This window comes from Schistocerca gregaria, chromosome 10 (genome assembly GCF_023897955.1).
Source record: "Schistocerca gregaria isolate iqSchGreg1 chromosome 10, iqSchGreg1.2, whole genome shotgun sequence".
NCBI lineage: Eukaryota > Metazoa > Arthropoda > Insecta > Orthoptera > Acrididae > Schistocerca > Schistocerca gregaria.
Window position 1 is genome coordinate 123,702,289 of NC_064929.1, and position 27,691 is coordinate 123,729,979.

General features: G+C 44.6%; 1 protein-coding gene across 1 annotated transcript in view; it reads left to right on the forward strand.

The window, feature by feature from the left end:
- The window catches only part of LOC126293207 (C3 and PZP-like alpha-2-macroglobulin domain-containing protein 8), a 732,149-nt gene that overhangs the window by 115,692 nt on the left and 588,766 nt on the right, over positions 1 to 27,691 (forward strand). Inside the window, exon 2 of the mRNA XM_049986331.1 lies at positions 27,065 to 27,189. Coding sequence (XP_049842288.1) covers positions 27,092 to 27,189 — 98 coding nt within the window. The 5' untranslated portion in view covers positions 27,065 to 27,091. The remainder of the gene's footprint in view (positions 1 to 27,064; positions 27,190 to 27,691) is intronic.

Genomic DNA, 27,691 nt, shown 5'->3' on the forward strand with positions numbered 1-27,691 from the left:
TGTTGTGTAACAGTAAGGTGTTTGAAAGGCAACGAAGATCAAAAAGGTGGTATGAAAGATCATTTACAGAAGGTGTTCGAAGTGATGATCATTACTATCAATGCAGTGTTGCAATCTTCTTATCATGGACTGAGCGGTATTCCAGATCACTTCGGCACTTACTGAAGCACATGCTCCGACAATTCACACTATTACAGAGCCTCAACGAGCTCGTACAGTCCACTGATGAAATACAGGCTCCACGGTTTCCTGACGTTGTCTCCAGTCCCATACACGTCCATGCACTCGCTACAATTTGAAACGAGACTCGTCCAACCAGGCAACATGTTTCCAGTCATCAACAGTGCTATATCGGTGTTGACGGGCCCAGGTGAGGCGTAAATCCTTGTGTCGTACAGTGATTAAGGGTACATGAGTGGGTCTTCGTCTCCGAAAGCCCATATCGTGATGTTCCGTAGAATGTGTTGCACTCTGACATTTGCTGACGGACCGGCATTGAAATCTGCAGCGATTTGCGTAAGGGTGCGCTTCTGTCAAGTTGAACGATTCTATTCAGTCGGCGGTGGTTCCGTTCGTGCAGGATCTTTCTCCGGCTACAGCTATGTCGGAAAATTGGTGCTTTACCGGAATCTTGATACTCACAGTACACTCGTGGAATGATTGTAGCAGCAGTAACCGAGCTAACAACTGCGACAGACATTGTTGTCTTTTACAGGCGTTGCCGATAGCAGTAACGTATTCTCCCTGATTAAATATCTCCGTATTTTCATATGCATGCCTGTACATATACTCTTTTGGCGCTTCAGTGTAATATAGATAGGTGTTATACTCTGACTGTCATCAAGAGAAATCGAAATTACCTATTTGCAATGGTTATAATGTAATTCATCTCGTTTGTACCTTTTCTGCGTGTTTCCGCTACGTGATGTGCTAAGTTGCAATGTTCGTCCAGAAATACCCATAGATATCTCGTTACTGCGCTTCTCCTAATCGTTACATCATTTAATTTCATTTCAGAGTTTCTTATTAGGTTCCCTTCCAGGAGGAGGTACATTGTTTTGTGAGATGGTAGTACACTTCGACATCAGTCCTTAAGTTTCCGGAGAGCTGCTTTACATTTTTCTTCGATAACTCTTCCGGAGTCACTACTTACAACGAACGAAACGTTATCTACAAATACCACCAGTCCGTTTATGGTACGGCTGTCAGTTAATTTCTATAGTATAGGCTCCTGTGCTAGATTCCAGAACTCCAGACTACATGGTGATCCCTGTGGACTGCCGTTTGTTATTTGAGAGATAGTGTAAACTGAACCATAAAAGCAATGGACCAAATACTGAACCTTGAGGGACAATAACTTCAAATAGGAGACAGTTCAGTGCTAAGACAAATATTTATCAGCACACATTCCTACAAGGGTACATTTCTCCATATAAATTCAGAAAGTTATTATGAGAAGTGATTTTTGGCATTTCCCAAAATAGTGTTGTAGATTCTCTGCAACTCCTTATCTACACTCATGCTCATAAATTAAGAAAAATGCTGAGACATTGTGAAACAACGCTCTGGTGGACAGTTCTCAGGTTTAAAACACCTTGGGGTATGACCATGTGGTGAATTTGACCTGCAGTCGTCGCACAGTGGCGCTGGTAGCAGTCCACATACACAGAGGTGTGTTGGTGCATGTCAGAGTACGGTGCAGCGAGTAAGTGTGCAGACGTTTTCACACGTGCTAATGGTGACTGTGTGTTGAAAATGGCTCAAAGAACACATATTGTTAGCCGGCCGCGGTGGTCTCGCGGTTCTAGGCGCGCAGTCCGGAACCGTGCGACTGCTATTAAAAATTATGAATCACCTCGAAGGGAACGATCTATTGACACGTAATCAGCATGGCTTCAGAAAACATCGCTCTTGTGCAACACAGCTAGCTCTTTATTCGCACGAAGTAATGGCCGCTATCGACAGGGGATCTCAAGTTGATTCCGTATTTCTAGATTTCCGGAAAGCTTTTGACATCGTTGATCACAAGCGACTTCTAATCAAGCTGCGGAGCTATGGGGTATCGTCTCAGTTGTGCGACTGGATTCGTGATTTCCTGTCAGGAAGGTCGCAGTTCGTAGTAATAGACGGCAAATCATCGAGTAAAACTGAAGTGATATCAGGTGTTCCCCAGGGAAGCGTCCTGGGACCTCTGCTGTTCCTGATCTATATAAATGACCTGGGTGACAATCTGAGCAGTTCTCTTAGATTGTTGGCAGATGATGCTGTAATTTACCGTCTAGTAAGGTCATCCGAAGACCAGTATGAGTTGCAAACCGATTTAGAAAAGATTGCTGTATGGTGTGGCATGTGGCGGTTTACGCTAAATAACGAAAAGTGTGAGGTGATCCACAAGAGTTCCAAAAGAAATCCGTTGGAATTCGATTACTCGATAAATAGTAAAATTCTCAAGGCCTTCAATTCAACTAAGTACCTGGGTGTTAAAATTACGGACAACTTCAGTTGGAAGGACCACATAGATAATATTGTGGGGAAGGCGAGCCAAAGGTTGGGCTTCATTGGCAGGACACTTAGAAGATGCAACAAGTCCACTAAAGAGACAGCTTACACTACACTCGTTCGTCCTCTGTTAGAATATTGCTGCGCGCTGTGGTATCCTTACCAGTTGGGATTGACGGAGGACATCGAAAGGGTGCAAAAAAGGGCAGCTCGTTTTGTATTATCACGTAATAGGGGAGAGAGTCTGGCAGATATGATACACGAGTTGGGATGGAAGTCATTACAGCAAAGACGTTTTCCGTCGCGGCGAAACTTTTTTACGAAATTTCAGTCACCAACTTTCTCTTCCGAATGCGAAAATATTTTGTTGAGCCCAACCTACATAGGTAGGAATGATCATCAAAATAAAATAAGGGAAATCAGAGCTCCAACAGAAAGGTTTAGGTGTTCGTTTTTCCCGCGCGCTGTTCGGGAGTGGAATAGTAGAGAGATAGTAAGATTGTGGTTCGATGAACCCTCTGCCAAGCTCTTAAATGTGAATTGCAGAGTAGTCATGTAGATGTAGATAGATGTAGATGCTACGGTCACAGGTTCGAATCCTGCCTCGGGCATGGGTGTGTGTGATGTCCTTAGGTTAGTTAGGTTTAAGTAGTTCTAAGTTCTAGGGGACTAATGACCACAGCAGTTGAGTCCCATAGTGCTCAGAGCCATTTGAACCATTTTTTTTTAACACGTATTGTTAACATTATCACGGGTAGAATGCTAGGGCGACTGGAGGCTGGTAAAACACAGCAGGTCGTAGCACGGGCCCTCCGTGTGCCACAAAGTGTTACCTCCAGATTATGGTAACGATTCCAGCAGACAGGAAACGTGTCCGGGCGCTACGGTACAGGACGTCCACAGTGTACAACACCACAAGAAGAGCGATATCTCATCATCAGTGCCCACAGTTGGCCACAGAGTACTGCAGGTAACCTTGCTCAGGACCGTACTGCGGCCACTGGAACAGTTGCCTCCAGACACACAGTCTGCAGACGACTGAACAGACATGATTTATTCGCCCAGAGACCTGCAGAGTGCATTCCACTGACCCCTGGTCACAGGAGAGCTTGTAAAGGCTCCTGTCAAGAACACAGTACATGGTCATTGGAACAGTGGTCCCAGGTTATGTTCACGGACGAGTCCAGGTATAGTCTGAACAGTGATTCTCGCCGGGTTTTCATCTGGCGTGAACAAGGAACCAGATACCAACCCCTTGAAGTCCTTGAAAGGGACCTGTATGGCTTGATAGTGTGTCGTAAGTTTATGATTGGTGCACGTACACCCCTGAATGTCTATGACAGATGAACTGTAACAGGTCAGGTGTATCGGGACATCATTTTGCACCAGTTTGTGCGCCTTTTCGGGTGTGCTCTGGATCCCACCTTCCTCCTGATGGATGATAACGCACAGCCCCACTGAGCTGCCATCGTGGAAAAGTACCTTGAAACAGAAAATATCAGGCGAATGGATGGCCTGCCTGTTCTCCAGACCTAAACCCCATCGAGCACGTCTGGGATGCTCTCGGTCGACGTATCGCTGCACGTCTTCAAACCCCTAGGACACTTCAGGAGCTCCGACAGGCACTGGTGCAAGAATGGGAGGCTATACCCCAGTAGCTGCTCGACCACCTGATCTAGAGTATGCCAACGTGTGCGTGATGATCATATCCCATATTGATTACTGTTTACATGCGCAGGAAACAGTGGCGTTTTGTAGCACATGTGTTTCGGGACGGTTTTCTCAACTTATCACCAATATCATGGACTTACAGATTTGTGTCGTGTGTGTTCCCTATGTATATAAACTGTTAAGGAGACACTCTATGAAGCAGCCGTGTTAGACTGTTTGCAGATGATGCTGTCGTTTATCGTCTAATAAAAGCATCACAAGATCAAAATAATTTGCAAAACGACGTAGAAAATATATCTGTATGGCGTGGAAATTTGCAATTGACCCTAAATACTGAAAAATTGAGGCCATCCACATGATTGCTACAATAAATCCGTCAAACTTTGGTTACAAGAAAAATCAGTCAAACCTAAAGACAGTAAATTCAACATGGTACCTAGGATTTACAAGTAAAAACAATTTAAATTGAGAAAAACACATAGAAAATGTTGTGAGGAAGGGAAACCAAATATTTCGTTTTATTGATAGAACAGTCAAAAGGTGCAACAGATCTACTAAAGACGCTGTCTACACTAGGCCTGTCATCTTTTGGAGTACTGCTGTGCGGTCCTGGATTCTTGCCAGACAGGCTCTGAGCACTATGAGACTTAACTTCTGAGGTCATCAGTCCCCTAGAACTTAGAACTAGTTAAACGTAACTAACATTAGGGCATCACGCACATCCATGCCCGAGGTAGGATTCGAACCTGCGATCGTTGCGGTCGCGCGGTTCCAGACTGAAGCGCTAGAACCTCTCGGCTATGCCAGACAGGACTAACGGAGTACATCGATAAAGTTCAAAGGAGTGCAGTGCGTTTTTTTATTACGGCGAAACAGAGTACCGAGTGTCAAGAACATGATACAGGATTGGGGTGGACATCATTCAAACAAAGGCATTTTTATTTGCAGCGGAATCATCACACGAAATTTCAATCAGCAACTTTCTCCTCCGTATTCTAAAATATTTTGTTCGCCTACAAAGGGAGAAGCGATCGTCATAATAAAACAGAGGAAGTCAGAGGTTGCACAGGAAGATATAGGTGTTCGGTTTTTTTCGACAGCTGTTCGAGATTGGAAAAATAGGGAATTATTGTGATGGTGGTTCGATAAACCAACTGCCAGGCACATAAGTGTGATTTACAGAGTACCCATGTAGATGTAGATGTACACTCCTGGAAATTGAAATAAGAACACCGTGAATTCATTGTCCCAGGAAGGGGAAACTTTATTGACACATTCCTGGGGTCAGATACATCACATGATCACACTGACAGAACCACAGGCACATAGACACAGGCAACAGAGCATGCACAATATCGGCACTAGTACAGTGTATATCCACCTTTCGCAGCAATGCAGGCTGCTATTCTCCCATGGAGACGATCGTAGAGATGCTGGATGTAGTCCTGTGGAACGGCTTGCCATGCCATTTTCACCTGGCGCCTCAGTTGGACCAGCGTTCGTGCTGGACGTGCAGACCGCGTGAGACGACGCTTCATCCAGTCCCAAACATGCTCAATGGGGGACAGATCCGGAGATCTTGCTGGCCAGGGTAGTTGACTTACACCTTCTAGAGCACGTTGGGTGGCACGGGATACATGCGGACGTGCATTGTCCTGTTGGAACAGCAAGTTCCCTTGCCGATCTAGGAATGGTAGAACGATGGGTTCGATGACTGTTTGGATGTGCCGTGCACTATTCAGTGTCCCCTCGACGATCACCAGAGGTGTACGGCCAGTGTAGGAGATCGCTCCCCACACCATGATGCCGGGTGTTGGCCCTGTGTGCCTCGGTCGTATGCAGTCCTGATTGTGGCGCTCACCTTCACGGCGCCAAACACGCATACGACCATCATTGGCACCAAGGCAGAAGCTACTCTCATCGCTGAAGACGACACATCTTCATTCGTCCCTCCATTCACGCCTGTCGCGAAACCACTGGAGGCGGGCTGCACGATGTTGGGGCGTGAGCGGAACACGGCCTAACGGTGTGCGGGACCGTTGCCCAGCTTCATGGAGACGGTTGCGAATGGTCCTCGCCGATACCCCAGGAGCAACAGTGTCCCTAATTTGCTGGGAAGTGGCGGTGCGGTCCCCTACGGCACTGCGTAGGATCCTACGGTCTTGGCGTGCATCCGTGCGTCGCTGCGGTCCGGTCCCTGGTCGACGGGCACGTGCACCTTCCGCCGACCACTGGCGACAACATCGATGTACTGTGGAGACCTCACGCCCCACGTGTTGAGCAATTCGGCGGTACGTACACCCAGCCTCCCGCATGCCCACTATACGCCCTCGCTCAAAGTCCGTCAACTGCACATACGGTTCACGTCCACGCTGTCGCCGCATGCTACCAGTGTTAAAGACTGCGATGGAGCTCCGTATGCCACGGCAAACTGGCTCACACTGACGGCGGCGGTGCACAAATGCTGCGCAGCTAGCGCCATTCGACGGCCAACACCGCTGTTCCTCGTGTGTCCGCTGTGCCGTGCGTGTGATCATTGCTTGTACAGCCCTCTCGCAGTGTCCAGAGCAAGTATGGTGGGTCTGACACACCGGTGTCAATGTGTTCTTTTTTCCATTTCCAGGAGTGTAGATAGTGTAAACATGACGATAAAATCTACAGACCAAACACTGAGCCTTGAGGGGCAGTCAATTTTTCAGTTCTAAGACAATTATTTATCAGCACATATTCATACAAGGCTACACCTCTTCACATAAATTCAGGTAGTTAGTATGAGATCTAACCAGGAAAGTACTTGGGCTCGAACAAACAGATCTGTGTCATCGTTTGGTTACAGGACCACTATGTACCTCTGAATGTGCTGGTGGGTGTCGTTTTTCTGCAAAACTCTGCACTCATGCTCTAGATATCACTGTAGATGTAATTGTAGACGCCATACGCAATGCAGCGATATTAACTATAAATGTAAATGCGGAATGTCAATAAAATGCTCCGAGCAATACGAATGATTGAAAAACACGCAGAAATGCAAGTTGATCGCATGGCGTACTTGCACATTCTATAATATCAGTGTTGAACGCCACGTCAGTGACACTTTTGAAGTTGTTCACTGGTTCACCAATATCGTAGCCAGCGTTTTGCCACGCGTAACGAAGCATTGGTCTGTATACTCCGGCAGATAACTGATTGTATATGACAGAATGCATATTCATGATAAAGAATCGGTCGTGCAATTTCGGCTGCATATTACTGGAACGTAGTTTAATGAAGTCTGTTATTCTCTTGGGGTATATTTTATATTGCCTGAAGAAATAAACATCCAGAGGTTGTGCATATTTTGTAGTTTTAGGCGGAATGATTTTTAAATCTACATGTTTTCCCGCCAGATTCTTCCAGTAGTACTCGCCCATCCTTATGTCCAGACCAGGAGTCGCAAATTACTAATGACTTTCTCGACAAATGTGGATTCAAAACTGACAGAAAAAACGTCTTCAGATGTTGTTTCGTCATCTTACCACTCACACTTGCATGGACGACGACATTTGGAGGGCACCGCGTTTCTGTTTCCCTTGACACGCGGGGTCCAAACTTTCCAATGGATTCTTGGAAGCAAATATAGTGTTTGTCTGCCAATCGTCCGTCCATTGATATAGCGACATCGATCGTGTAACTATGTGTTGCACAGTTAACTGATTGCAACATCGCGACAGTGATTCTCTCTCCTTTCATGGATAGTGTTCTGTCACAAGAAAGTTCATGGTTGAACTGACTCTGATCACAGTTCAATACAGAACTAATATCGATGTTTTGTCTCGTGATATGCTCATTGACGTCAGCAAACAAACGTTTGAGCGCTTTCAATCAGCTCTTCTTCGTCATCGTTATCTTTTCGTGCTTGGAGCATAGTGATATGACGTGATATTATCTTGAACTCCTTTTACAAATTAATGATAAATCCTAGTGAAGCTGTAAAGTTTGTACACCCGAGATTTCTGGCTACGTCCAATGCCCAATGTTGTAAATGCCAATAATAAACGGTGGAATCGCATTCTCGCGCTTCATCGAATTTCGCCATTACACGCTCCTTAATGGTCTGGAACAGCAGTGTACGATTTCCTTTGAAAACTGTATTTCCTTCTCTTTCCTTTGCCACGTATTCCAGCATGTTTTTAATATTGTTTTTAGACTTCAGTTTCGGGTATCTTTTCAGAAGCTTGCCGTATGTGTTGAAACCTCTTACGTACTAATCATGGTACATTTTCTCCAGTGTGTTGTCATCAAACGCCGAGATGATACTTGCAACTTTAACCTTCTTCTTGGGAGACGGTTGGTATCCACTGTCACTGCTTCCATCGCCTCTTCCCACACCTGCCGTAGCACTACCGTTTGCAATGAGTTATTCGTCATTATCACCCCTATCATCATCATTATGTGTTGATGTTACAACAGTATCTGATTCTAACTTAAGCTCATATTTCTGCACTATAATAGATACCACCGAGCGAGGCGGCGCAGTGGTTAGACACTGGACTCGCATTCGGGAGGACGACGGTTCAATCCCGCGTCCGGCCATCCTGATTTACGTTTTCCGTGATTTCCCTAAATCGCTCCAGGCAAATGCCGGGATGGTTCCTTTGAAAGGCCACGGCCGACTTCCTTCCCCGTCCTTCCCTAATCCGATGAGACCGATGACCTCGCTGTCTGGACTCCTTCCCCAAAAACAACCCCAACCCAATAGATACCAAAAAACATACGAATGATTCGTCTTCTGCACCAATACCATCTTCACGAAGAAGGGTTCTTCGTAACGTCATCTCAACCAATCGCAATACATTAGCAGGATTGATTACCAATCGCCGAGCCGTCTGTCACAAAACGCAACTTCAGAGGCACAGTGCACCGTCCCTACTGGTCCCAACTGGCGTACCGGCAGGTCAATGTGCAATGCGGCATGGCATACGCAAAGGCCTCTAGCGGACCACTGCAGAGTTTTGCAGATGCGGGAGTATGACTAGTGCAATAAGAGACCTTTACACTATTTCTCACACGATTTTGGCGTATTTGTGTTTGTTCGAGCCCAGGCACTTTCCTGGTAAGTAATATTTCCGGCTGTGTCATCAACAGTGTGATGAGGGAGATTCGCGTGTGTCGTGTGGGGACCTCACGCCTTGATTTGCGTCGCGACGTCGGAAGATAAGGGCAGCCAGAGGTCTCTCTCTCGCGGCGGCGGTACAAATCCGGAGCGTCGGTTTTGTTTCACAACAGGTTGCCCCTCCCAGCGGGGACAGACGGAAAGAGGCGGGTAGTTGATTTCTGGGGCCCTGGCGAGCTGTTAGTTCGCCGTCCGCTCCCGGGGGAAATTAACAACCGACCTGACTCCCGAGCCTCGTCCGCTCTTGCTGTCTTTGAAGCTCCTTATTCGCCGCCAGCAGTACAAGAATAACACCCCTCGCTCGGCTCTGTTGTACTTCCAGCACACAAGGGAACGGCGTACCACCTTTGCGTCCTTATTAACTATTAACTGTTTCATCCATTTACTCTCTTTCGTGTATTCCGACCCACAGGGCGGTATAAAAAGTCGACAAGTACAAATTTTTCCAGGTGCCAGGAGTACTTTCTCTCTGAGGGCTCCGTAAGAACTTACACACCTAGCCATTAACATTGCTACACCCAGAAGAAATGCAGATAGGAAACGGTTATTCATTTTTATATACGCTACTGGCCATTAAAATTGCTACACCATGAAGAAATGCAGATGATAAACAGGCATTCATTGGCCAATATACTATACTAGAACTGATATGTGATTACATTTTCACGCAATTTGGGCGCATAGATCCTGAGAAATCAGTACCCAGAACAACCACCTCTGGCCGTAATAACGGCCTCGATACGCCTGGGCATTGAGTCAAACACAGCTTGGATGGCGTGTACAGGTACAGCTGCCCATGCAGCTTCAACAGGATACCACAGATCATCAAGAGTAGTGACTGGCGTGGTGTGACGAGCCAGTTGCATGGCCACCATTGACCAGACGTTTTCAATTGGTGAGAGATCTGGAGAATGTGCCGGCCATGGCAGCAGTCGAACATTTTCTGTATCCAGAAAGGCCCGTACAGGACCTGCAACATGCGGTCGTGCATTATCCTGTTGAAATGTAGGGTTTCGTAGATATCGAATGAAGGGTAGAGTAACGGGTCGTAACACATATGAAATGTAACGTCCACTGTTCAGAGTTTCGTCAGTTCGCACAAGAGGTGACCGAGACGTGTAACCAATGGCACCCCATACCATCGTGCTAGATGATACGCCAGTATGGCGATGACGAATACACGCTTGCAATGTGCGTTCACCGCGATGTCGCCAAACACGGATGCGACCATCACGATGCTGTAAACAGAACCTGGATTCATCTGAAAAAATGATGATTTTCCATTCGTGCAGCCAAGTTCTTCGTTGAGTACACCATCGTACGCGCTCCTGTCTGTGATGCAGCGTTAAGGTTAAGCGAAGCCATGGTCTCCGACCTGAATGTCGGTGATGCTGCAAACATCGTCGAACTGTTCGTGCAGATGGTTGTTGTCTTGCAAACGTCCCCATCTGTTCACTCAGGGATCGAGACGTGACTGTACGATCCATTGCAGCCATGCGGATAAGATGCCTGTCATCTCGATGAGGCCGTTGGGATCCAGCACGGCGTTTCGTATTACCCTGCTGAACCCACCGATTCCGTATTCTGCTAACAGTCATTGGATCTCGACCAACGCGAGCAGCAGTGTCGCGATACGATAAACCGCAATCGTGATAGGCTACAATCCGACCTTTATCAAACTCGGAAACGTGATGGTACGCATTTCTCCTCCTTATACGAGGCATCACAACAACGTTTCACCAGGCAACGCCGGTCGACTGCTGTTTGTGTGTGAGAAATCGGTTGGGAACTTTCCTCATGTCAGCACATTGTAGGTGTCGCCACCGACGCCAACCTTGTTTGAATGCTCCGAAAAGCCAATCATTTGCATATCACAGTATCTTCGTCGTGTCGGTCAAATTTCGCGTCTGTAGCACTTCAAATTCGTGGTGTAGCAATTTTAATGGCCAGTAGCATAATTATGAATGTAGACAGTTCACCGTCCCACGAATCGATAGTCTCTACGATTTTTGCATGTTATCGACAATGACACTGGAAGAGTGTCTAAAATAATAAAGTCCGCTCGAACAGGGCATGAAGACACGTCGGTACCGACCAGCCGCCGTGTCATCCTTAGACGTCATTGGATATGAAGGGTCATGTGGTTAGCACACTGCTCTCCCAGCCGTCGTCAGCTTACGAGACCAGAGCCGCTACTTCTCAATCAAGTACCTCCTCAGTTTTGCCTCACAAGGGCTGAGTGCATCCAGCTTGCCAACAGCGCTCGGCAGACCATATGGTCACCCATCCAAGTGCTGCCCAGCCCAACAGCGCTTAACTTACGTGATCTGACGGAACCGGTGTTACCGCTGCGACAAGGCTTTTGGCTGGATGGATATCGGTCCCCGAATTTCCAAGACTTTGAAGAATATTTTAATTTAAAGTTTGCTGTCGGACGACAAATGATGAAAGAAATTTATTTCTGTCATATAATAATAAATATTTTTTTTAAAGATTTAATAACAGGTACTTGATGGAGATATTACTTACTTACTTACTCGTTCGGCGTCACAGAGGCATAATTTACAATTTGAGCCACTCTGTGGCTGAGTCACTGAGTCTATGTATGTCCATGAGTTCACCACCATAGCCATACACTTTGCACACGAGTAGATAGTCCATTGTCTGTATTTCACCGGACTCACATACAGCGCTGTCTGTCAGGCCCCACTTGTTCATCAGGTGTTTACATCTCCCAACACTCGTTCTGACCCGTTTTAGAGCTGTCGACACTCTTCTTGGTAGGTTGAAGCTATCAATCTTCTTGTTCGGACTGTGTACTAAATTTTTGTTCTTAAATTCACTTGCCGACCACACTTCGTTCCAGGCCGTTCTCGGCTCAAAGGATTGTACTTCACCGATTTCACAAAAAGGTGATCTGGATTTAAGCCTGTTTGTCGGTGTCAGATCTTGGTGGGTAGGGAGGTCCGGGTTGTCTATAATTTTCCTGTAGGTTTTTAGGGCTAGCTGTGATCGCCTGATTTCTGGAGGCTCTATGTTCGCTAGTACAGGAAGCCATGCACAGGGGGTGGCCCTGAGTGTTCCCGAGATTATTCTCATTGTCTCCCTCAGCTGGACATCCACTTTAGATAAGTGTGCACTTCTCCTCCAGACTGGTGAACAGTATTCAGCTACACTGTAGACAAGGGCTAGTGCTGAAGTCCTCAAAGAGCTCGCTCCACATCACCCTGTTGTTCCAGTCAGTTTCGAAAGGATAGCATTGCGGGATTTTAGTTTTTACTTTGTGTCTCCGAAGTGTGAGCTGTACGTTAGGTTCCGATCTAGTTTCACTCCCAAGTATTTAGGCTTATCCTCATGTCTTATGTTTTGGCCATTCGGAAAGATCTGTAATTTTGTGCGTGTCTCTCTGTTGTGGAGGTGCATTATGGTGCTGGTTGTTTTGTTGGGGTTGGGAAGTAGGTGCCACTTGGAGTAATAGGTGTTCAGGACTTCAAGGTCTGCATTGAGTGTTTCGTTGAGATCGTTGTAGTTTTTACTCTGAGATGCGGTGGCCAGGTCATCTGCATATACAAATTTGCATTATTTAGTTTCTGGCAAGTCAGCCACACTCCTGGAAATGGAAAAAAGAACACATTGACACCGGTGTGTCAGACCCACCATACTTGCTCCGGACACTGCGAGAGGGCTGTACAAGCAATGATCACACGCACGGCACAGCGGACACACCAGGAACCGCGGTGTTGGCCGTCGAATGGCGCTAGCTGCGCAGCATTTGTGCACCGCCGCCGTCAGTGTCAGCCAGTTTGCCGCGGAATACGGAGCTCCATCGCAATCTTTAACACTGGTAGTATGCCGCGACAGCGTGGACGTGAACCGTATGTGCAGTTGACGGACTTTGAGCGAGGGCGTATAGTGGGCATGCGGGAGGCCGGGTGGACGTACCGCCGAATTGCTCAACACGTTGGGCGTGAGGTCTCCACAGTACATCGATGTTGTCGCCAGTGGTCGGCGGAAGGTGCACGTGCCCGTCGACCTGGGACCGGACCGCAGCGACGCACGGATGCACGCCAAGACCGTAGGATCCTACGCAGTGCCGTAGGGGACTGCACCGCCACTTCCCAGCAAATTAGGGACACTGTTGCTCCTGGGGTATCGGCGAGGACCATTCGCAACCGTCTCCATGAAGCTGGGCTACGGTCCCGCACACCGTTAGGCCGTCTTCCGCTCACGCCCCAACATCGTGCAGCCCGCCTCCAGTGGTGTCGCGACAGGCGTGAATGGAGGGACGAATGGAGACGTGTCGTCTTCAGCGATGAGAGTCGCTTCTGCCTTGGTGCCAATGATGGTCGTATGAGTGTTTGGCGCCGTGCAGGTGAGCGCCACAATCAGGACTGCATACGACCGAGGCACACAGGGCCAACACCCGGCATCATGGTGTGGGGAGCGATCTCCTACTCTGGCCGTACACCTCTGGTGATCGTCGAGGGGACACTGAATAGTGCACGGTACATCCAAACCGTCATCGAACCCATCGTTCTACCATTCCTAGACCGGCAAGGGAACTTGCTGTTCCAACAGGACAATGCACGTCCGCATGTATCCCGTGCCACCCAACGTGCTCTAGAAGGTGTAAGTCAACTACCCTGGCCAGCAAGATCTCCGGATCTGTCCCCCATTGAGCATGTTTGGGACTGGATGAAGCGTCGTCTCACGCGGTCTGCACGTCCAGCACGAACGCTGGTCCAACTGAGGCCTTAGGTGGAAATGGCATGGCAAGCCGTTCCACAGGACTACATCCAGCATCTCTACGATCGTCTCCATGGGAGAATAGCAGCCTGCATTGCTGCGAAAGGTGGATATACACTGTACTAGTGCCGACATTGTGCATGCTCTGTTGCCTGTGTCTATGTGCCTGTGGTTCTGTCAGTGTGATCATGTGATGTATCTGACCCCAGGAATGTGTCAATAAAGTTTCTCCTTCCTGGGACAACGAATTCACGGTGTTCTTATTTCAATTTCCAGGAGTGTAGATTGAAGAGAGCGGGTGCTAGTGCCGAACCCTGTGGCAGACCATTATTCAGAACCATGCTCTTACTGTTCGTACCATGGAGTGAGACCTTGATTTTCCTGTTCGTTAGTATGTTCTTGAGTAGTTTGTAAGTCTGCTTGCAATTTATGATTCTAGTTAGCTTTCATGGAGATATGTTCCTAAGCAATAGAAGGTTGTTTGCCGGCCGCTGTGGCCGAGGGGTTCCAGGCGCTTCACTCCGGAACCACGCGGCTGCTGCGCTCGCAGGTTCGAATCCTGTCTCAGGCATGAATGTGTGTGATGTCCTTAGGTCCTGCCCGAGGCAGGATTCGAACCTGCTACCGTAGCAGCAGCGCGGTTCCGGACTGAAGCGCCTAGAACCGCTCTGCCACAGCGGCCGGTTCGATGATGTTTCGTTGCATGGTTTGTACCGTGGCGTTTGTTGATGGCCCAACAGTGAAATCTGCACCAATTTGCAGACGGGTTGCGCTTATGTCACGTCCAACGATTCTTTTCAGATGTCCCGTTCTTGCACAATCTTTTTCCATCCTCAGGGATGTTTTACCTGACTCCTGATATTCACGGTACACTAGTAAAATGGACGTACGGGCAAATCCCCACTACCTCGGAGATGCTCGTACGCCGACTATAACGCCGCGCTCTACAATTTTGATGACCTACCATTGTAGCTGCAGTAACCGATCTAACTACTGCACCAGACACTTGTTGTCTTATATAGGAGTTGCCGACCACAGTGTCGTATTCTACCTGTTTACAGATTTCTGTATTTAAAGAGACATGCCTGTACCAGTTTCTTTGGCTCTTCAGCGTATTTTTATGATTGTGCACACCTACGGCAAATTACCTATAGAACTACATTTCACTGGCGTCCTTGCACAATTAATGTAAAAAGATCGGTGCTCCAATTTTCGTGTTCACCTAATAATATCATGATTAAAGTGTAAATGTACTGCTAAAAGGATGTAAGACTTCTAAGATGCGTATAGCGCCCTCTGTCAGAAGTGGAATTATTGAGTCTTCCCGACATTCTTACTGCATGCTCCTGCTGAATAACAACTTTATTTCGTCCTCGTTGGTTCAATGGCTCTGAGCACTATGGGACTCAACTGCTGTGGTCATCAGTCCCCTAGAACTTGGAACAAATTAAACCTAACTAACCTGAGGACATCACACACATCCATGCCCGAGGCAGGATTCGAACCTGCGACCGTAGCAGTCAGACGGCTCCGGGCTGCGCGCCTAGAACCGCGAGACCACCGCGGCCGGCCTCGTCCTCGTTGGCTGGAATTCGATTTCGAGTATGCACAGCTTGTACCTGCAGACAACGACCATTTCAACTCATCTTACATATGTGTTTCTTGTGGCCGAACGGACCATTCCCGGCATAAAACGTGCGTCCACACAAATCACACCGAATAACTGGAAGAGTGTGCAATTGTAAATGACGGAGCTTCCTTGCTTGTCGCTTGGCCTCTCTGCGGCGTTTTCCTTCAAACCAGTTCACAGGGTTTAGATGTGGTGTTCTCCTCCAGTGAACGGTTAACTGCACATTCGTCCCGTGTTGGTATGTACACGCTCGGAGACCATGGCTGAGATTACGCTTGACGCTGCATCACAGGCAGGAGCGCCTGCGATGGTGTATTGAACAACGAACCTGGGTGCACGAATGGCAAACAGTCATTTTTTCGGATAAACCTAGGTTCTGTTTACAGCATCGTGACGGTCGCATCCGTGTTTGGTGACATCGCGGTGAACGCACGTTGGAAGCTTGTATTCGTCATCGCCATACTGGCATATCACCGGGCATGATGGTATGGGATGCCATTGGTTACATGTCTGGGTCATCTCTTGTTCACACTGTCAGCACTTTGAATATTGGACGTTACATTTCAGATGTGATACGACCCGTGGCTGTACCCTTCATTCGATCTCTGCGAAACCCTACATTTCAGCAGGATAATACACTACCGCATGTTGCAGATCCTGTACGGGCCTTTCCGGATACAGAAAATGTCCGACTGCTGCCCTGGCCACCACATTCTCCAGATCTCTCACCAATTGAAAGCGTCTGGTCAATGGTGGCCGAGCAACTGGCTCGTCACAATGCGCCAGTCACTACTGTTGATGAACTGTGGTATCGTGTTGAAGCTGCAAGGGTAGCTGTACCTGTACACGCCATCCGAGCTCTGTTTGACTCAATGGCCAGGCGTGTCAAGGCCGTTATTACGGCGAGAGGTGGTGTTTCTAGGTACTGATTTCTCAGAATCCATGCACCCAAATTTCTTGAAAAAGTAATCCCATGTCAGTTCTAGTATAATATACTTGTCCAATGAATACCTATTTATCATCTCCATTTCTTCTTGGTGTAGCAATTTTAATGGCTAGTAGTGAATTAACTGGGATGAAGTTTCGCTGCATCAACAGCGAAAATGTAGTCAGGGATGAAATACTGTATTTTCATTTCTCTGTTTTGTGAGGGATGTGAGGAAGAAAAAGTGTCGTGAAGATTATTGGAAGTCACAAAGTGCTCTCATCCTCAAATACTGGAAAAATATAGTCTGCGGAATTTGCGCGTCATGAGATGCGCTGCCTCAACACACATCCACAGTTTCTAAGTGCAGTACTTGACGTATTGTGGTAAATCTTTCGCATAAGATTACTCCTCTTAAAGCGGAGATTCTGATGACATTTTATATTTTTAAATTACAGTCAGATGAAATATTGAAAGTTAAAACTTTTGTCAGCACTGTGTCGTTAGGCAACCTGTAACTGTGTTCACATGATCGTACCCCAGGTTATCCATTTAGTAGTAGAGATGCGATGATTCCAGTTCAACATTGTCCTCCAGGTCTGCAGTATTTTTTTCACACAATAATTCATTTACTCTTTGACAATTAGTGTAAATTTCTGGTGCCAACATGTCACTTGCTTGCTTTAAAAATTATAACTCTAGTCTGTATCTGGCTGAGACTTACATTGTTTGCTATGAATCGACTGTAGGTTTGTTTCTCTATCATTTCATCAACTGCCCTGGATGTGTTAATATACATATAGCTAGGATAAATATGCAATACAGTGAGTAGTACTTTATTCATGGCTGTAATTCGCTGCATTTGTGCATTTTTTTCAGTATAAATTTCATTCACCAGTTACAAATAAATTTTATTAGTCTTTAGTGTTTTTGACAAATTAATTTGTCATCTTCAGAAGCCTACAAAATTAAGGTCATTATAAATATTTGCTCCTTGGATATACACTTATGTGAAGTACATAAAATATATTACAGAATATTACTTAATTTAGCAGTCCATTTAATATATTTTCTATTTTTTTAAAAAAAATGACATCATTATGTCCTTTACCACCAATAATGCCACAAAGTTGCTCTTTATACACGATGAGAATCTCGAATTGATGAATTTCTCAAATCTGGAGTATACAAAATGTTTCTATCTAGACAGACAGGGAAGGCCTTTAACACCTGCTTTTGTGAGCACTTGCTCGAGAAACAGAATTAATATAAGTCACTTTTGCATAACACTCAAAATAGAGAAATACACTCCCTCCTCCATCCTTGCTAAACATGGAAATTTTACATGTAATTGACGAGGGCTTCAAAATGAATCCTTTAGAAAACTTTCAAACTGATGAACATTCTCACCTAAATTCAAAAGATTTGTTGAATGATCAACTTGCATTAAAAAACAGACCCTATCTTGATTGTATATCATCTCTTATAAAATGTGGAAATTAGCTGATCACTTTTATATATTAGTAGCATGTGTCATATTTTTTCAAATGTATAACATATGCCTTACTTACAGTTTTATATGTGCTGTTATCTACGTTTCTTGCTGCTAGCCCAACAGATACACATATGTGATTCCGTTATTGTAAATTGCCAAACAGTCTTTAAATAATCACATTAATATGTAAATTTCTGAACATACCATGGAATCAGCCCCCTGTGAAGAATATATTGATAAACTCAATAAGTTTCTCTAACATACATTTTATACTTCACATGAGTGTATAGCCAAGTGTGGTGTCACCGCCAGACACCACACTTGCTAGGTGGTAGCCTTTAAATCGGCCGCGGTCCGTTAGTATACGTCGGACCCGCGTGTCGCCACTATCAGTGATTGCAAACCGAGCGCCGCCACACGGCAGGTCTAGTCTATGGTTCACTGTCTAGATACGCTCTCATTTGCAGAGACGACAGTTTAGCATAGCCTTCAGCTACGTCATTTACTACGACCTAGCAAGGCGTCATATTCAGTTACTATTCTGAACAGTTAATATTGTGAATCATGTACCGTCAAGAGCGACGTTGATCATTAATGGATTAAAGTTAAGTATCAAACTAATTACGTCCGCTTTCTGAATTCGAATTCTTTGTCATGTTCCAGACCTCACGTCAGTATAGTCCTTCCGTCCTCACTCCAGCCTGCGAGAGCTAAAACGCGTGCATTTCGGCCTCCTCTAGTAACACGGTGTTGGCTCTTCTTCCAACACAACACCAAGGTCTAAAAATTTATAATATTCCTAATTTTGTAGGTTTCTGAAAGTGACAAATTAATTTGTCAAAATCAGTAAAGCATAATAACATTTATTTGCAACTGATGACCGAAAGATATCGTGAAAGAAAACGGTGATTACTGTTTAAGGTACCTTGCACTCAGGTGTAATGAGCTTTACAGGCAAACAACATGCTAATAAACTAGTTGTGATACTCAGTTCACTCGTGGCAGACAGGTGATAAGCTTTTAGCAATGAAGAATGAATTTTAACAAATGTAAAATAAAAGTCGGTGCCCAACCTGCTCTGCAATGTGTACACCTTCCTTTAACAATTCGTATTTTCTCATACAGATAGCCACTTGGGAAGCAGGCGTTTAGTTGGTTGATACGTTTGTGAGATTGAAGGGACCAGACCAGGCGTTTAGAAAAGGCCTACATCTTCATAAACGATCTAATTATAGTATAGTTTTCTATCTATAGAGTTTATCACCTAAATAATAAAGTGATTGTATACTTAAATAAAAAAATTTGGGAACAAAATAACAAAAACATTTTTACTCATTGGAAACAGATATTGCACCATTATAATAACATATCATTACTTTGCCCAATTTAATAATAATTGTACAACATCAACATAAATTGCATGTATACTAAGTGAGACTGAGATTATGAAAATTAAATAAAAATTGTGATATAACTGCACACACCCCCAATGAACCATGGACCTTGCCGTTGGTGGGGAGGCTTGCGTGCCTCAGCGATACAGATGGCCGTACTGTAGGTGCAACCACAACGGAGGGGTATCTGTTGAGAGGCCAGACAAACATGTGGTTCCTGAAGAGGGGCTGCAGCCTTTTCAGTAGTTGCAGGGGCAACAGTCTGGATGATTGACTGATCTGGCCTTGCAACATTAACCAAAACGGCCATGCTGTGCTGGTACTGCGAACGGCTGAAAGCAAGGGGAAACTACAGCCGTAATTTTTCCCGAATACATGCAGCTTTACTGTATGATTAAATAATGATGGCGTCCTCTTGGGCAAAATATTCCGGAGGTAAAATAGTCCCCCATTCGGATCTCCGGGCGGGGACTACTCAAGAGGACGTCGTTATCAGGAGAAAGAAAACTGGCGTTCTACGGATCGGAGCGTGGAATGTCAGATCCCTTAATCGGGCAGGTAGGTTAGAAAATTTAAAAAGGGAAATGGATAGGTTAAAGTAAGATATAGTGGGAATTAGTGAAGTCCGGTGGCAGGAGGAACAAGGCCTCTGCTCAGGTGACTACAGGGTTATAAACACAAAATCTAATATGGGTAATGCAGGAGTAGGTTTAATAATGAATAGGAAAATAGGAGTTTGGGTAAGCAACTACAAACAGCATAGTGAACGCATTATTGTGGCCACGATAGACACAAAGCCCATGCCTACTACAGTAGTAGAAGTTTATATGCCAACTAGCTCTGCAGCTGATGAAGAAATTGATGAAATGTATGATGAGATAAAAGAAATTATTCAGGTCGTGAAGGGAGACGAAAATTTAATAGTCATGGGTGACTGGAATTCGTCAGTAGGAAAGGGGAGAGAGGGAAACATAGTAGGTGATTATGGATTGGTGCTAAGAAATAAAAGAGGAAGCAGCCTGGTAGAATTTTGCACAGAGCACAACTTAATCATAGCTAACACTTGGTTCATGAATCTAAAAAAAATGTTGTATACGTGGAAGAATCCTGGAGAAACTAAAAGGTATCAGATATATTATATAATGGTAAGACAGAGATTTAGGAAACAGGTTTTAAATTGTAGGACGTTTCCAGGGGCAGATGTGGACCCGGATCACAATCTATTGGTTATGACTGTAGGTTAAAACTGAAGAAACTGCAAAAACGTGGGAATTTAAGGACATGGGATCTGGATAAGCTGAAAGAACCAGAGGTTGTACAGAGTTTCAAGGAGAGCATAAGGGAACAATTGACAGGAATGGGGGAAAGAAACACAGTAGAAGTAGAATGGGTAGCTCTCAGGGATGAAGTAGGCAAAAAGGAATACAAACGTCTCAAAAATGAGATCGACAGGAAGTGCAAAATGGCTAAGCAGGGATGGCTAGAGGACAAATGTAAGAATGTAGAAGCTTATCTCACTAGGAGTAAGATAGATATTGCCTACAGGAAAATTAAAGAGACCTTTGGAGATAAGAGAACCACTTGTATGAACATCAAGAGCTCAGATGGAAACTCAGTTCTAAGCAAAGAAGGAAAAGCAGAAAGATGGAAGAAGTATATAGAGGGTCTATACAAGGGCGATTTACTTGAGGACAATATTATGGAAATAGAAGAGGATGTAGATGAAGATGAAGTGGGAGATATGATATTGCGTGAAGAGTTTGACAGAGCACTGAAAGAGCTGAGTCGTAACAACGCCCCCGGAGTAGACAACATTCCATTAGAACTACTGACGGCCTTGGGAGAGCCAGTCCTGACAAAACTCTACCATCTGGTGAGCAAGATGTATGAGACAGGCGAAATACCCTCAGACTTCAAGAAGAATATAATAATTCCAATCCCAAAGAAATCAGGTGCTGACAGATGTGAAAATCACCGAACTATCAGTTTAATAAGTCACAGCTGCAAAATACTAACGCGAATTCCTTACAGACGAATGGAAAAACTGGTAGATGCGGACCTCGGGGAGGATCAGTTTGGATTCCGTAGGAATGTTGGAACACGTGAGGCAATACTGACCTTACGACTTATCTTAGAAGAAAGATTAAGAAAAGGCAAACCTACGTTTCTAGCATTTGTAGACTTAGAGATAGCTTTTGACAATGTTGACTGGAATACTCTCTTTCAAATCCTGAAGGTGGCAGGGGTAAAATACAGTGAGCGAAAGGCTATTTACAATTTGTACAGAAACCAGATGGCAGTTATTAGAGTCGAGGGGCATGAAAGGGAAGCAGTGATTGGGAAAGGAGTGAGACAGGGTTGTAGCCTCTCCCCGATGTTATTCAATCTGTATATTCAGCAAGCAGTGAAGGAAACAAAAGAAATATTTGGAGTAGGTATTAAAATCCACGGAGAAGAAATAAGAGCTTTGAGGTTCGCCGATGACATTGTAATTCTGTCAGAGACGGCAAAGGACTTGGAAGAGCAGTTGAACGGAATGGATAGGGTCTCGAAAGGAGGATATAAGATGATCATCAACAAAATCAAAACAAGGATAATGGAATGTAGTCGAATTAAGTCGGGTGACCCTGAGGAAATTAGATTAGGAAATGAGAAACTTAAAGTAGTAAAGGAGTTTTGTTGTTTGGGGAGCAAAATTACTGATGATGGTCGAAGTAGAGATGTTATAAAATGTAGACTGGCAATGGCAAGGAAAGCGTTTCTGAAGAAGAGAAATTTGTTAACATCGAATATAGATTTACGTATCAGGAAGTCGTTTTTTGAAAGTATTTGTTTGGAGTGTAGCCATGTATGGAAGGGAAACGTGGACGATAACTAGTTTGGACAAGAAGAGAATAGAAGCTTTCGAAATGTGGTGCTACAGAAGAACGCTGAAGATAAGGTGGACAGATCACGTAACTAATGAGTAGGTATTGAATAGGATTGGGGAGAAGAGAAGTTTGTGGCACAACTTGACTAGAAGAAGGGATCGGTTGTTAGGACATGTTTTGAGGCATCAAGGGATCACAAATTTAGCATTGGAGGGCAGCGTGGAGGTAAAAATCGTAGAGGCAGACCAAGAGATGAATACACTAAGCAGATTCAGAAGGATGTAGGTTGCAGTAGGTACTGGGAGATGAAGCAGCTTCACAGGATAGAGTAGCATGGAGAGCTGCATCAAATCAGTCTCAGGACGGAAGACAACAACAACAACAACAACAACAACAACAACAACTGCACACAAATGAATGCACTTTCTTGAATTTAAAAATTATTTCATAATCCACACTCATTATTAATAAATTGTCAAAAATTAACATTTTTATCGTCATATAACACTCCTGTCTGCTACTGCTATACCATAACCGTGAAGCTGGAGGCAGTTTGCAAAACAGAATTATTTTGTTAGAGTAATTATGGTATAAAGCAACAGAGCAGTGTTACCCTCTGAGAGGAATTTTGTTATGTCGACCGTATTGTACTTAATGGAAGTGGCTTATCGGAAGTGAACTTCGGAATTACGTAAACATTTCAACAGTAACAAATAATATTTTACTTAGCCATACTGTTTAGAGAGTAAAGAAAACGGTCGCCAGCCTAATTAGGCAAGAGAATGATTAACATTCTTGTTTAAGAAATTAGGTATGAGTAACTTTAACATATAACACAACCTATAATTTACCACACGCGAGTGCAATGAACTCTGACACCTGCCTAAGTTAACGTTAAGGTTGGAACTAATAGCTAGAGCAGCAAAACTATTTGGAAAAATATAACAGATACCGAAACACACTATTACTTTCAAGGCTTATTGAAACTAAATGGTCTTTGTAACATTACTATTAATATTCATTGCAGAATCATTAATTGGATACAGGTTAAGTACTAATTTTCAAACACTTTCCTAGTTGACGTATAATTATAAATGTTGTTCACTGCAAAATTATGAGCTGGTAATAGGTTGAGTCTCTCTCAGTTAAATACTTTACTATTTAAAATCAAAGTTAATTGAAATTCACTAACAGGTTACTTGTCACTGTCTTTTGAATAAAGATACTATTGTTTTCATAAATATTGGTAAATGATAACCTGTGGATCTTATTACACTAACAATATGCACTTTCAATACCCAAAAGAAACATGTGCTTAGCAAGTGAACATGTAATTTTCTACTATTGCAGTTTTCCACTTTTACTACAGTGAAACACAATGTTGAGAAAATTGCAAGAAACTGACTCAGCTTTTAGAATTTATTGCAGACAGCAAAGTGATCATTTACCAAGCAAAACTTTGTAAGCTTCAGTTTTAAGAGCTTTTAATCTTTAAAAGTAACTGCTAATTGACTTGTTTACCACAGTCTTCTACTTTCAAGTAAATGATTAAATAGGCGAGTTTAAACTTCACAAAACTACATTTACTGCCTCCCACAATTTCACTAAATCCACAGTAAACCTGAATATTCCCTTCTCATCAAAGATCAAACAATATTATGTAATTAACTATCTAACCTTAAGGCTTTCATTTTTTGCACAAAATAGGACACTCGGTAATGATAGTTCAAATGGAGAGGAACCTGAGAGGTGTTGTGATAGGGAAAAAATCAAGGTAGGTGCATGAATTCAATTATAAGTTACCTTATATTTGTGCACACTAAAACATCCAATGAGCTGATCCTCCACTGTACATTATTATATCATTCCAATACAGTGATTGCGCAATGTGGTGGCAATAGCATATTGGTAGGTGAATTTGCAGGCAGAATTGCTGGACTCCGTCCCTTCTTGGTGGCGATGATGGATACCAATTCCAGAATCGTTCCAACTTTTGATCCATCCATACGAGGCATCTGAAAGTGGCAGAAAAACGCTCTCTCAGAACCAGCACAATGTACAATTTTAACATGGCAGTGCACAGTTTGGTAGCTCGTCGGCGACTGTCTCTTGGTTCCACCTTTTCTACCTAGGCCAGCCACAATTTGCGCTAGACAGTTCAGTTCCCAAGGGGAACCACTACACCATTTACATACTAAAGAACTAAGAATCCTAAGTGAGGATCAGCAGTTTACATAACAGCAACCAAACACATTAAATAAAACAGAACGTTTTCACATATTGAAATTTCTACAAAAAATTATTCACACAGAAATTACAATTATATACTGTAAGTTTTGTTCCCTCAAATTGAGACAAAGTATTTAAATGACAGATATACTACATTGCATCAAAGTTTTAACAAAGAAAGGAGTATACAATTTTGTGTTATCAATTCAAATAATATTTAAAGAAGCTCAACGATGTAACATTAAATGAAACAAAAGCAAAATAAATCAATACAGCATTAGATGTATGGTGTTAGAGTCAGTTCGCTTGATCACACTGGAGGGACTCTCAATAGTTTCCCATTTACAACTTTTATGTGGTACATCACAAACAAAAGAAACAGAAAGTCAAAATCCAGTGTTACTGTCAAAGAGTGGCTATTAAACATAGCAAAGTGAAAGAGGAGGAGAAAAATAAGAATATACTCAGTATATAATTACAAAAGTCCCATATAGGATATTCACAAAGTGCCCATTTTGTTCACCGGTATCAGCTGTGTGCCTGCTCATACATGTTGCTCATAAAATGATGCAGCTTAGTACTGATAATATATATAAACTGATTTTCCTTAAACACAACTCGCAAAAGTACAGGAATGAATGTCTGAGGTACAGCCATTTGCATCTGATCACATTTCTTAATTTTCAGGGCTTTTACTAATGGTCTTCAATCTGATACTAAATGCTGTATTATGTTTTGCAGCCACGTATTTTGTAGTAGCGAAAATCAATGGCTTAACATAAGACTAGGAAGATTACATTCTTTTAGTCTGTGCTGCGTACATTCTCATGATAATGGTGATCAGTGATGAATATAATGATCAAAAACAGTGAACTGAGTTTGTACACTCCTGGAAATGGAAAAAAGAACACATTGACACCGGTGTGTCAGACCCACCATACTTGCTCCGGACACTGCGAGAGGGCTGTACAAGCAATGATCACACGCACGGCACAGCAGACACACCAGGAACCGCGGTGTTGGCCGTAAAATGGCGCTAGCTGCGCAGCATTTGTGCACCGCCGCCGTCAGTGTCAGCCAGTTTGCCGTGGCATACGGAGCTCCATCGCAGTCTTTAACACTGGTAGCATGCCGCCACAGCGTAGACGTGAACCGTATGTGCAGTTGACGGACTTTGAACGAGGGCGTATAGTGGGCTAACGGGAGGCCGGGTGGACGTACCGCCGAATTGCTCAACACGTGGGGCGTGAGGTCTCCACAGTACATCGATGTTGTCGCCAGTGGTCGGCGGAAGGTGCACGTGCCCGTCGACCTGGGACCGGACCGCAGCGACGCACGGATGCACGCCAAGACCGTAGGATCCTACGCAGTGCCGTAGGGGACCGCACCGCCACTTCCCAGCAAATTAGGGACACTGTTGCTCCTGGGGTATCGGCGAGGACCATTCGCAACCGTCTCCATGAAGCTGGGCTACGGTTCCGCACACCGTTAGGCCGTCTTCCGCTCACGCCCCAACCTCGTGCAGCCCGCCTCCAGTGGTTTCGCGACAGGCGTGAATGGAGGGACGAATGGAGACGTGTCGTCTTCAGCGATGAGAGTCGCTTCTGCCTTGGTGCCAATGATGGTCGTATGAGTGTTTGGCGCCGTACAGGTAAGCGCCACAATCAGGACTGCATACGACCGAGGCACACAGGGCCAACACCCGGCATCATGGTGTGGGGAGCGATCTCCTACACTGGCCGTACACCTCTGGTGATCGTCAAGGGGACACTGAATAGTGCACGGTACATCCAAACCGTCATCGAACCCATCGTTCTACCATTCCTAGACCGGCAAGGGAACTTGCTGTTCCAACAGGACAATGCACGTCCGCATGTTTCCCGTGCCACCCAACGTGCTCTAGAAGGTGTAAGTCAACTACCCTGGCCAGCGAGATCTCCGGATCTGTCCCACATTGAGCATGTTTGGGACTGGATGAAGCGTCGTCTCACGCGGTCTGCACGTCCAGCACGAACGCTGGTCCAACTGAGGCGCCAGGTGGAAATGGCATGGCAAGCCGTTCCACAGTACTACATCCAGCATCTCTACGATCGTCTCCATGGGATAATAGCAGCCTGCATTGCTGCGAAAGGTGGATATACACTGTACTAGTGCTGACATTGTGCATGCTCTGTTGCCTGTGTCTATGTGACTGTGGTTCTGTCAGTGTGATCATGTGATGTATCTGACCCCAGGAATGTGTCAATAAAGTTTCCCCTTCCTGGGACAATGAATTCACGGTGTTCTTATTTCAATTTCCAGGAATGTATTTATTGCTGTTTCCACAGTTGATGTTGATTCTAGAAAAACCTTTGGAGTATGCAGTTTTTCCCTAATGTACATTTAGAATACCGCACATTTATTCACCTCCATGGGAAATACGCCTCACCTAGCACCGTCACTTTCTGTTCCAGAGATGCTAGAGTGACCAGATACCAGAGATGACTGCTGCCAAAGGAGGTGCCATGTTGGCTCTTCTGCAGTTGGCAGCACTGGCAGCCATGTTGCATTCTATGACTGCTGCGGAGACGTGTGACCAGTAAGTACTATCACTTAGTTTGCATCCTGTATCACTAGTCAGCAGTCTCACATATGAATAACTTGAATAAAATTATGTAATGATTTAGGTTTCATAGAGATAGTGCTTGGGAAAGTACTATGAGTCATGGTCAGCAGCATAAAACTGCTGATTTATGCACTGACATAAAAAAAACAATGCATAGCGTCTTGTCGACATTAAGGTCATCCGAGACAGAGCTCAGTTTCGGACAGACAGCAAGTGTTGCAGCAAACAGACTAACCCACTTTCATGGGAATCGAGTTGGTATGTGTCGTACTCGATTTCGGGGCGGAAAGCTGCGCATAAATTACGAGAAACTTTCGCACTGGAGCTTTTCGGTGGATAGAGAAAATAAATAAGTAAATTATTTTCGTTTTTTTTTTCTCGAAGTTAATTTGGGTTCTGTGCATTATCGTGCAAGATACAATCGCCGAAACGTAAAATTGGAAATACAGACTTATTCAACAACCACGAGATGGAA